This window comes from Ciconia boyciana, chromosome 3, assembly GCF_034638445.1.
Source record: "Ciconia boyciana chromosome 3, ASM3463844v1, whole genome shotgun sequence".
Lineage (NCBI taxonomy): Eukaryota > Metazoa > Chordata > Aves > Ciconiiformes > Ciconiidae > Ciconia > Ciconia boyciana.
The window spans coordinates 47,272,797-47,285,751 of record NC_132936.1 but is presented as its reverse complement, the minus strand read 5'-3'; the positions used below and the strand labels follow the sequence as shown (position 1 = coordinate 47,285,751).

At 34.5% G+C, this 12,955-nt stretch overlaps 1 protein-coding gene across 4 annotated transcripts in view; it reads left to right on the top strand.

The window, feature by feature from the left end:
* ASCC3 (activating signal cointegrator 1 complex subunit 3) overlaps positions 1-12,955 on the top strand; it is a 291,790-nt gene that overhangs the window by 230,118 nt on the left and 48,717 nt on the right. For all 4 annotated transcript variants that reach the window (XM_072855573.1, XM_072855572.1, XM_072855574.1 and 1 more), the window contains 4 exons: positions 4,208-4,345; positions 4,447-4,567; positions 8,065-8,197; positions 10,799-10,924. In XM_072855573.1, coding sequence (XP_072711674.1) covers positions 4,208-4,345; positions 4,447-4,567; positions 8,065-8,197; positions 10,799-10,924 — 518 coding nt within the window. The remainder of the gene's footprint in view (positions 1-4,207; positions 4,346-4,446; positions 4,568-8,064; positions 8,198-10,798; positions 10,925-12,955) is intronic.

The following is a 12,955-nucleotide window of genomic DNA, read 5'->3' as shown; positions in this document are numbered from 1 at the left end:
TCCTTCTACAAGATGTTGTTTTTATGACACAAAAGTGTGTCATAAAAAATTAACATTTAGTTATAACAAGGAGATGTTTTTATTTCACTTAACATCTGTAGCAGATGTGAAATATGTAATTATTTTTGTAAAAGACTTCATAACTTTCACGATTCTTTCGTTTGGCACATCTTTCTTCTATTGGGCATTTTAGACAATTGATAAGCATTATTCAGTGGCATATGGTCTGAGTCTGACGTGCTTTGAAAAGAGTACAGAGTACTAATAATGAGGATTCTGTGAAAATGGGAAAACCAGCACAACAGATATGCTTTGAGAAAGTATGGGTTTTTAGCATCTTGAAACAATATATCACACTCAAAGGGACAGAATTGGGCTGCACAATCTGTTAGCTCATTCTTGTCCAATCTGGTCTCCTCCTTTCTTTTGGAGCCAGCATTGTCATCAACTTGCTGAATTATACTCTGACTGGAATGTATTTCAGGCACAGGGTAATGTATCTACTTAAATGGAATCCTATCTTTCTACAAAAGCTTTTTAAGTATAATAAATTTAAAATATAAAAAAGTTCTATTAGCTTAAAGTAAATGGTTCAACAGTTTACATATGTGCAGGAACAAAGAAAATGACTACTTACTAGTTTGGGAAAAATCTAGCTTGTTCAGAGATTAGAATATAAAGGGTAGAAATAAACTATCTTTTTTATAATAAATATTTTGCAATACTACTAGGGTCCCAAATTGGTTTTCAAAGGGTTTTTATTAAAAGGTGGATTCCTGATCAACCTAATGTTAGGAAAGCACAGGAGGTATTTTTGTTTGTTTATCAAAAAATCTGTGAAGGATAGCAAAACCTTTTCTGCATGGGCCCAATCCTGCCTGTCTTGGAGTCCAGGGAAAAATCCCTCCTTGCATTAAGTTCCCTGCATCAGTGTTATACGGGGTTTTTTATGTCAATACCATGTATATTTCCTTATATTATTTTTAATATACTGTTTCTGTTCTTAAGATAAAATTTATTTTCTTTACACTTTTATGAGTTAACATTACAGTTGTTTTCAGAAAGATAAATAGTAATGAAGTTATAACAATGCAGAAACATTAGATTTGTTTTATAGTCATGATGCTGTGTCTGTTTCTGGTTAATGAACCTATTAATTGTGCCATTATTTCTTAATAGAAAGTGATAATATTCTTACACTACACTGACATAAGAGAGTTATATTTTTAAATAAATTGTCATGAGAATTTTAAGCCTTGGATTGTGCCTATGGGTAAAATAGTTATGTTTATTACATTGATTTATGTGAAAGTAAGGGGTCAACTAAAAATGACTGGGATTCCCTGCTGCTAAAATGACAGGATAGTAGTACATGCGCCAGCTCTCCTGCTAAGGGTTCTTTAGTTTTCCTGCGGTAAATTACACTGCTTTGCAGGTATGACTAACAGCACCACAGGCCACCACTGTAATACAAGTCAGAGGGAAAAAAAAATAACCACCACTGATTGTAAAAGCAAGAACATCTTTGAATAAATTCCCAGCAGTGTGAATTTAGGATGTTTTATGCTGGCAACTGCATGGCAAAAAGGTTTCACTCAGGTTCTGTACTGAAAGTAACTAACACTGTAAAACTGCGTGTGCTGAAGGAGCAGTCTAATCGCTATAGACTAATCCAAATCAGCTAATTTGATCCCTGTACTCTTCTAGAGGAAAAGGGAGTTTAGATTCATTATTTTCCCAATACCAAATTCTGCTCATGTGAATAATGAAATAAATGTCATTAGAACTGGCTTGTTCCCTTACATTAAAGACATAACTATCATAAGGTGATGATTCTTGGTGGGGAGGAGAAAAATTAATTCAGCAATATAATATCTTTTGTCAATTTTTGAATGCAGAAATTGAGTAAAATGTAAGTGCATTAATTTTTTCATTTATTTTTCTGATATTTACCAGTGCCATTTTCTACTTTTACATCTTAATTCCATGTCAAATGGATACATATAACTGTTATTTCTCAAAGTGTCTTTCTAAGCATAAGGAGCCTGTGCAGTGCTAGTACCACTTCATAAATCCATAGCACAAAAAGCTTTAATAGGTTAGAAAATATATTTAGTAATGTATGCTGATGGTCATAATTGTAGAGAAAACGGTATACAGGTTCTCATTTTATTGAGCTATTTTTTGTCTTAGAAGAAAAAATCTTTAAGATGGGTCATAATTCATGTTGTCTACACTGCAGTCACATGTCTACATGGTGACTAGAGAAATCAAAGGTTTGCTGATTGTATCTAGATATATAAACTTTATCCTTTAACATATCCTCCTTTCATTCAGTTCTTTACTCTCTTCTACTTATCTACCCCTCTTCTTGTTTCCCTTTCCTAAATAGTCTTATCCCTTCTTCACTTCTCAATTCATTGCTTTTTTCTTCCTGCTTCCTTTCCTTTCCATATTTTATAGTCCCTTTCACTCTTTTCTTCTGTAAGCATACTTTTCTTTTATACATGCCAGCTCAGTTTATACAACAAACCTTCCATGTCTTATAATGTAGGAAACTCTCAGGAACGTCCAGGCACTGCTCTGTGAGGAAAAATAATGTTTAGGAGCTTCCATTGACAGATCAAATTGATTGGACCAAGCCAAAACTTGAACGATAAATTGGGTTCTCTATTACTTCCATCAGTTCTGGTTCTGTTAGTCAATACTACTTCAACAAATAGGCTTTTTAAAATGCTTTGTAATTTGCTTTTCCTGACGAAATTGATTGATTTACAAAATCTATATTGTTTTGGTTTTGGTTTGGTTTTTTTTCAAATCCTGAATATGGACTATTGTATTCTCTGGCTTTTTTTGTACATTTTAAGGATTTATTTGATACTAGTAGTGACATATGTTACTTGGGTTTAGATATGTGAATAATTTTATTAACATTAAGGTCTGAGAATTATAAAACCCAGGAAGCAGTTAGAGAAGGTTACAATTCTGAACATCAGGAGTGCAACACCTCAGAGTCCTAAGTGGAAATGAAGATACCACTGCAGTCATGCAGGTATCATATCTCAGTACTTTGAGATACTCAGTCCGAGATTAGACTGAATACTCGGTCCAAATTCTTCAGTTACCCTTAGTAATTTGTTCTGCACTACTATTTTTTCCTCTAACCTTGGCTATACCTCCTAGGTTAACCATGAATGATGCTGCCCATAAGTATGCAATATCATCATGCCACTGCTGGTGGCACCAGGAAACCACTAATAAGAGATGAGGTTTGAAAGTTCCTGGCTATAATTATATTAAAATCACATAAAATAATAAATGGCCTTAGAAATAAAACAACAGAAGGAATATTGAAGGGTAAAATCACTAAACAAGACAGAAGGTATAAACATCTTGTTCGTTATTAGTCAGGGGCTTTTCACGGAGGTTGTCTACAGAAATAAATGAGCTTATTATGCAATTTACTACTTGAAAACATAGGCAAGAAATATAGTTAAAATGCTAGTAGTTAAAATTATTCCAAGTAGTAATTGACATGAGATTTGAAAAAAATAGTAATAGTAATAAAAAATAGCTTTTTGTCTGGACTTCTAAAAGTTTTAAATGAAGACACTTATTGTATGTTAGGTTTCACTACAGGGTTTGAGTCTATAAATTACAAACTCACACTCAAAAAACGATTTTTCAAATTAATTTGCATTTCAGCATGTGAATAGGAAACTTTTTTGATGACTAATAATTGCAGAATTATCAAACTGGGGAACTGTGTCTGTGTTTTCATAGGCATTAAAGAGAGCCAAATTTATTTTTCATGACTGTTATTATGTTACTGGTTGCAGGGATTTGCTATGTTTTTATACCAGTTCTAACCCCTTTGATACTAGGGATTGCATTAAACAAACACAGAGCAGCATGCACAGCATTTGCCAGACCTGTCAAGATATTTTCAGCATTTTCATTTCCTTATATGCGCTACTTATTGTGTCAATAAAGTCATGTGCATTTTGTATTCCCCCCATCATTAATATAGTATTTAATTTTTTTTAGACTAAAACCAGACTTTTCAGAGACTGAAGACTGTTTTCCTGTTTGTATAAACAGCATTGAGCAAATTATCCTTGCTATTAAAAAAAAAGATAACAACCCTGTAAGTTTAAAATTTCTGAGTAATCTGTTTTAAAACATGCAACTATTTTTTCTGTTGCAGATGAATGACATTATAGTGACAGTTAGAGATTCAAATCTGAAGCTGACACTTGCTTTTGGAATAGGCATGCACCATGCGGGTCTGCATGAAAGAGACAGGAAAACTGTGGAAGAATTGTTTGTGAACTGCAAAATCCAGGTACATTTGTTCTTTGAATCCTGCCGTAATGAGTTTTACATGGAATTTTAAAAGTTGGCTTTTTGTTACATATACCTCATTAATCTTTCTTTCTGTTCTAGGTTCTTATTGCCACAAGCACATTAGCTTGGGGTGTAAATTTTCCAGCTCATTTAGTAATTGTTAAAGGAACAGAATACTATGATGGAAAAACAAGGCGTTACGTGGATTATCCCATTACAGGTACTCACATAAATTATGGAAATGCTCATATGCTGAAATGTATTTCAGGCATATGCAAATGATCTGAATTCTTTAGCAACTGATCACTGAAAATACCTAATTTGGGTAGAGACTAGGAATGCTGAGGAAAGGGTTTCTTTGTTTAATGCAAGTTGTAAGAGAACTCTTTAAGATTTCATGTAATGATGAAAATGTTTCTGTTTTGCAAATCTTTTTTCATGCTAAATTCCTTTAATGTGTATAATCCAAAATAGACATTAAACAGTTAAAGGGACAATACAAAGTCATGTTTAGCTACCTAGTTAATTGTATAAAAGTAAGCTTTCATGCATCGAATAATTTTTTTCATTTTTGAAACCTTTTTTAAATAGAAACAGATTTCTAACAGTAAACTTAGCCATGGTTTGAAATGCAACTGTTGAATCACACATGTATGAGAATATAAAATTTATATGTAGTCACTTGACAGTAAGCGAAAAACCTTAACTAATCTAGTATCTTCAGTGATGTAAGTGATACTTCAAGTAAGTGATACTTCAAAAATAAGCAGCTAAATTAAATATTTGAATTTCTAGTTTAATATAAACTTTTATTGCTTTCTGGCTCCAGTAAACTCCACTTTTCATAAACTGTTCTGCAGTGTTTTCAACAAGCTTAAGAAAGTGAACCATGGAAGAACTTCTTTCAGAGTTCAGACAGGGAGAATATTTGTCTGGATGGTACTAAGCTTGAAGAATGAGGACAAGCTAAATTTATTCCAGGTTTCCTGTTCTGTTTTCCCTTTCTCTTTTTGCAAAAGAAAGTTTATTACTAAATTATCCTATACTATGCCAGAGATGTGTTCACCTAAGGGCAATCTAAATGTTATTTGTAATGTAAATAGAGAACTTGCATCTTTTTAACCATGCACTGTCTTTTCAGCAAGAGAAGCTTACTAATGAAAAAAAGCTCAACTGAAAATACTACAGGGGTTACTTCTCCAAGTAATCCATCATAGAGCTTAATTTAGTGGTTAGTGCTCTGCAGGAAACTTGGGATCAATTTCCAGACCAACTCTCTTGTTCAAAGATTCTGGCATGACCTGGGAGCTTAGCCATGCACACTTGCATTTTGTGACAGGCTTAGGCTGATGTAAACTTAGTACAAACAGTCTCTGCAGAGAAGTAGTATCTCACTCATCCCGACTGGAAGAATAGTGACAACTGACTTTATTACTGAATGGGGAAAAGCGATGAGGAAAGAAATCAACTGAAGTTTTAAATTTTATGTTGGACCTGTCAGAGAGAAGTAATAGAGAAAATAATATATTTAAAAGAAATCAGAAACTAGATAAGCATTGAAGACTTACTATGCTGTTTTAGAAATCTGTTGTACAAGTACTCACAAACGCTTTATTTAGGGAATGCTTATACTTTCACTCTTTATTGCCTTTTTGAATTCAGGTGACTTGGACATTGGAGGTTTTTCAATTCTTGAATTTTCAATAAGACTTTTGGGGGGAGTGGATTGAATACCACCATCTGTGATGGAAACATTTAGATTTTGTTGTCTGCACTGCAACAGAAAATGCAGATTCCTTGCTTTATGAAGAAACATGTGGTGTGGTTTGCTTAGAGCATTGTTATTTTTAACTTTCTAGAGAATATTTATGCATCTGGAAGTTCTGTGGATAGGTAGTACAGTTTTGCAGCAGCAATAAAATGAAAATGTAATGATTTTCTTTCTGAAATACTTCCAAAATTTCACAATACTGTCTTTAATGCTGCCCTCAAGTTATGCCTTCACTGTTCCATCATGATATAACTTGGTTTATCCCTGCTGAAGTTACCTTTCTGTATCAGGGATGCATTTGGCTCCAAGGAAGCAGCTGAGGGCAGAATGAGTCATTCTGGAGCATTCAGTAATTTCAAAATAAGTAAAAACGCTTCTTTGAGTGAAGTCAGAGGTTTTAGGGAGGGCCTTTTCTCAGTTACCAGACATTTAGTCAGCCAGTTGGATCATATTTAACATTTCAGGAGTTTAGTCCAGTGATTAAAAGCAGCCAAGCAACATATAGTTGGTAAAGAAAATATTGGTTTTGGGTAATTACATAGTGGATATTGGCAAAAATAATTTCCTGACGCTTTTTGGGAAATCCATTTCCTATATGGTATTATGCACAATTTAATTCACCACTTTAGAATAGCAAGAGGTTGTTTCATCACCTTCCTGTGCACATACCTATGCAGAAACATCATTTTCAAACTAGTTTCATTTTACATTTTCATGTCACTGCTAAATTAACAAAAGAAATAAACTGATAAAAAACATTGCTGTCTATATACCTCGTGGGTACGCAAGTGAAAATGTGTTACTAAAAACTGTTTATCGTCATTGGGCTGTTTCTCCTGTCATTGTCCATTGCTGTATGCCATTCTACACCCTCTGGCTTTTCCTTCCCCAACTGACCATTGGGCCAAAAGCTTTTTGATTCTGAAGCCAAATAAATCACTTTTCAAAATGCCAGGTACTGCAAGCCACATGTTACGCAGGTATGATAGAGCTCAGAGAGAATACACAAAACATAGAAAGTTTTAAAATAAACATGTAAAACTTACTTATGAATTGCTTTCCATTGTTTCTTCAAAGTTAAATAGCAGTTGGAGGCACCAAAAAGGAATCACTGCTCTGTTGAGCAGGACACAAAACAACCTATGCAGATGCACTTCTCGGATTATGAGAAGACACAAGCAAACAGATGATAAGCATACTTATCTTGGTGGCCAGGTAGCAAGTTGAGCATGTTTTGTATAAACTAGTATTTTCAGTGTTTATAGAAATCATTAACTAGTATTTGCAAGTGATGATGTGTAGGCAGAGTAGAGGTAAGCTTTAATTGTACCTGCTTTAAAAATGTGTATATCGTGATCTGATCTAGGGACAACATATGATACAAAACCATCTCTACTCCAGTGCTAACAACTAATATAACTTGTCCTGAAGTTTGAGTGCTAAAGATCATAGCTGTCAGTAATTAGAATTTGCCTTTACCTTTTTTCCTCTAAAATATTGAAGACCTAGGAAATCATATATAGCAGAAAAGCTTATAGAAGGAACTTCTATTATTATGAAGTCAAATACTTGAAAATTAGGAAATAATAGACAGTTACCATTGTAGGCTTCATGAGTTCTCTTACTCATCATCTTTAATTGCATATGATCAAGTGAGGGATGGATGTGGAATGGAAGGAGAGTAGAGAAAATTTATATTAGAGGTAAGCTTGGATTCTATTGCAGTGGGAGGTCTTCAAGTGTGCAGGAAGATAGTCTCTGCCAGAAAGAAGTTCATCGTAAATTTATCAGAGATGGAAAAAATAATTAGATGTGTAAAAAACAATAGGGCATACGAGGCCAAAGAAATCCAAAAATCGTGTATTGCACATTATACAGATGTAAATACATTTATTTATACATTCATATAAATACATTTGTTTTATACATTCTTGTCTCTTTGGCAGATGTACTTCAGATGATGGGTCGTGCTGGCAGACCACAGTTTGATGACCAAGGAAAAGCTGTAATTCTAGTTCATGATATTAAGAAAGACTTCTACAAAAAATTCCTTTATGAACCTTTCCCAGTGGAATCAAGGTAAAGATAAAATAATCAGAAAAGCTGATCAAACTATAAACAGTACTACAAATGAGGGATAGAGAAAAGTGAAACAACATTCCTGTGCCGAATACCTCCTAAATATTGGGGTCCTAGAGGAAAATCATTTTCAAAAAAATATTATCCATCTTTAGGCAGGAAAATCCTTTCTTCCATGAGTTTTGAAGCACTGTTGAGCTCTTCAGTCCATTCCCAGATAATACTGCAAATGCTTCTCTGCTTCTGAGTGTTATCTCAGACGTTTGAATGAGAGCACAAACTGTTCTTCAAGGCCAGTGTGTAGGACAACTATCCTCAGAACCCTCCCTGAAATTCTGTGACAAATTCTTAATAGGAAAAAAAATAGGTGAGTTTCTAGCACTTTTTATCTAGAATACTTGTACCATTATAGATATCACATTCTTCAAAATCTCACAAGTTCAAAAAGAAATCTGCGTGGTGTAAACTATTACTAATACACTTCCAACACATCTTTCACTGCAAAATTGCAATATTTTTGTTGGAAATGTAGAAACACCACCTTTTTGCAGCCTCTCTGAACTTAGTTGATACAAAGTTTGCTGTCCAGCATAATGTAACTTCTGCCTTGGTTTTGATATTTATAATATACTTAGTTGTTCAACAAGAAGCAGAACTAGTTACATCCGTCTCCCATAGATGCATGTTTCATGGAGGAATTCTCAGACATCTAATAAAGCATGAGCATTACGGAAAGCTTTTTCTCAGTGAAGAATTCACAGTATTGTTCTCCTAAGGAAATTTCATCCCTCAACATAAGCGCTAATGGGACCTCTGTCTGGTCAGAAAATCTGTACGAGCTTGAGAGTGCTATCCACCCATGAAATGTAGTTGAAATGGGCTAGTGTATTTGAAGGCTAATTTCTGTGGTTCACATACAGACATATAATTTTTGCAAACAAGGAGTGTGGAGACATGCACTTCCTTTCCTTAGGAAAACCACACTTCTTTTTTTAACATATAAATTTCAATTAGCACAAAAGGCTAGGAGTTGAACTTCCTCAAAATGATAGCTAATAAGTCAAAAGAGCAGTGTGATTAAAATGTTGATGATATATCCAGACTGTATGGCACTAGCATAAACTAGGAAATCTCTCAATTCATTGGTAAGTGGTGTTTCTAAATAAAGAAGTCATATCTTCAATATAACAGTAGTAATCACACCTTGTTCCTGTTTGGAATGCTATAAATACTATATGTTTCTAGTAGCTCATTTCGTATGTATATATTTACTTTGTAGTTTGATATATTCCATCTTTCACTATAAACAAAGAATATTTGATAAATTTTCAGATTAAGATTCACATATTAATAGCAGCCTCGTTAAGTTCTGTATAGGTTGTGATCCATTTAACTTAGAGTTGTCTTGGTCTCTTTTATGATCAAGTATTTGAAGTAAGAGGCTTCAAAGAGAAACTGTTCAGGGTTTTTTGGAAGGTTTTTAGTTTTAGAATGCTTTCCCATCTGTTCTACCAAAGAGCAGATTATCAGCTTTGTGTAGTGTTTCCAGTTTGTAAAATTAAACTTCATATTTTTTTAATTAAAGTTTTTTCTAAAAGCCATTGTCTATGTTTTAGTTGTAAGACTTGAGTACACAACTCGTATGACAGGCCTGGTGCTCTCACTGATCATGGGTCTGAAATATAGCACATTAGAAGCAAAAGAGAAAGCACTCTTTATTATGGAATAGCTATTGAATCATCTGCCCAGTTTCTGTTGGACAGTCTGGGTGGAACATCTGCAGTTCTGACCTTCAGAGGCGTGCAATCAGTGGTATAGAGCAGTAAAACAGCTACTCATACCAAATTATTCTTTACTTTTAGCAATAGGGAAAGAACAGTAGGAAAAGAAAAAGGATTATAATACCAGAAAAATTAGGTTGATCCTTAAGTACATTTGCCATTCCCTGATTGAACTCTAGCCAGGCATGATCTCATTAGATACCCTAATGGAGGTCTTTGTTCCATTTAATGACACTAAACAGTATTTTACTTTGTAAGAATCATTTTAAACTGCTTTTGTTCTTCTGTGTTTCTGAGTTTAGATCTTTCTGGGTAAAAGTATCTGCCTTTTTTTTTTTTTTTTTTTTTTACATTGGATAAAGATGAGGCAAAATCTGGGGGAAGCAGTTTTGATGTAATTTTAATAGCCCTCAAGTATTTGTCAAGTATTAGCTAAGCTATTGCCACTGTTTCATTTCCTGTTTGTCTTTCCATATGATTCTGTATTGGATTAAACCAGCATGATCATATGGTCACCACACAGTACTCAGAAGTTACCACTGAGTAGCTCCATCTGAATACATTCCATGAATGACTTAAACTTGTACATTCTTGGTCCAATGAAAAAATAATTTGAGCTTCATTCCACTGTCATGTAAAGAAGATGACTGACCTTGCAATTACATTCCCCCTTCTTCCCCTCTTCTCTTTTACTGGAAGATAAATATATAATATTTTCAGATTAGAAGTAATAAACCTTTTCATGCACAACTCTACAAAATATATTACCTGTCTTTGTGATTGTAAAGTCAGCTAAGTCCTCTTGTTTTCTGTTCTTCAGCTTGTTAGAAGTGCTGGCTGACCACTTGAATGCTGAAATTGCTGCTGGAACTATTACTTCTAAGCAGGATGCAATGGATTATATCACCTGGACTTATTTCTTCCGTCGACTTATGATGAACCCAACGTGAGTATAAAATACAAATGCAATTTAATCTAAAGGTAACTTGAGGGTAGAGTTGATCCAAAGGTGATCCCGCTGCTGTTGGAGCCTAGAATACTTAGCAGTCTCCAATGTAGGAGCATTACTGGCCCACACATGGAATAAAACTTGTGTGCACATTTTTTTAATAATTTTTTGTCTAAATATAAATGCATTTCTTGGCAGATAACTTTACAATTTAGTGACAACTACAAAATAGCCTTATTGAGAGAGCTACATCAGCATCCCTAAAATAAAACTCCAGATTATCACATTCCTTTAGGTATTGTATTTATAATGTGTTACTTTTTTTTTAGCTACCACATTGGTATGTTCTGCCCAGTTTTCTACAGAAAATCTATTAAGACCTGGATTTTCCTAATAAATGAAAGAATAGCTATCAGCTGTTTCTCTGTGATAAAGTTTACTTTCATTAGGGTATCCTGGTGAAACCATGTGTGCAATATTTTCAATGATTGTTATCATCCTGTCTAGCTCCAGCTGGTATGCAGATCCAGCAGAGCTGTTCCAGCAATGTAGCCTGCCTTTGCCACAACATTGTTTTGGGTAAATGGTATGTTACCTATCATGTGATCATTCACCCACCAAACTAATGTGGCAAATAAAGAATTAGGCATTTATAGCACTAAATATTTCTTGATGTACTCCAGAGTGTTGTATTTCTGATATCATGTTAATGTCCATAACATTAGGCTGAATTTTCAGCTGGGTTCTTTATGGGCAACTGCTGGTGGGAGCCTGCAGGTGATGAAATAATTTCCTTTAATTCTTTTTTAGTCTTCATTAGTTTTGAATTCTTCATCTAGTCCTATGCTGAGAATCTCCCACAAAACAGGATTTCCATCTAATCTTCTTGGGAAATAAAAAATGCAGTGTTAGAACTGTAAACTAAAGAAAACATACTCAATTCTCTCACTTCATAACTAACAAAATGAATACATTTATGTGGAAGGTATTTCTCCCCTGAGAGTGACAAACAGCTAAATTCTGATTTTGTCTAGGTTAGATGTTGGTAAAGCTCTGTTTAGTTGTATGACTTTGGAATTTACACATGATCCATACTACAACTAATGTTAAAAACTATGCCACTGCAGACACTATTCTTTTTTAGTATAAAGAATAAGTACTGTTATTTTAAAATGTCTTGTTCTTGAATTGCGTGTTAAAGTGATTTTGTTGATTTGTCTTTGGCAAGCTTTGATCATGTGGTATCTGTGGTAGGTAGATTTTTAAGACACAACATATAGCCCAAAGGTGACTGTAGAATATAGAAATGTAGTCGTTTGATTTAATAGGCAAGCTCTTCCCAATAGAAAAGAAGGTTCCCACTGGAGTATGAGGTTGGCATGTTTACTGATGGTCCTTTTTTGTCAGCGGTTTCTTTAACGTGCAGTGTCATGGAAAGCTAAATCTGAACTTATCACAATATCAACTTCTAAGCAAAAGTTCTGCTATTCTGAGAGGATTGTGGGAAGAAAGTTGGAGGGGGTAGAAAGATATATTTCATAGTGAGATGCAGAACCTTTGTAGTGAGAAGATGAACAGATCTTGACTAGTCATGTCCATAATGGCAGGATAGGAATGCATATTGAAGTTACTAATGAAATTGGAGTCTTTCATTGGAATGCCACACAGGCAGGTTGGAATAGTTTGCAAGTTATGCTGCTTTACCCCCTATCTCATCCACACAGAGGTACTGAGCATTCCTTCTGTACTCAGTCATGCAGGGAGAAAAACGAAGGACGTTATTGACTGGGGTCACTTCTAGATACCAAGTGCACGCTTTCCATTCTTTGACATGATAATAAATTCTGTTAAGTTTCATCCAAAGTTACTGAACTAGCCAGTTAGTAGAGTTCCTGGACCTACTATCTGTGGTATTTTCAGGCCTCCTACAAGCCAAGCAGGTCCAGCGTGGTCAGTGTTTGAATGAGATACATCAAAGGAAAACTGAGGAGTTTTAAGAAGATAAGTCCGTGATAGTTGAGATAACTT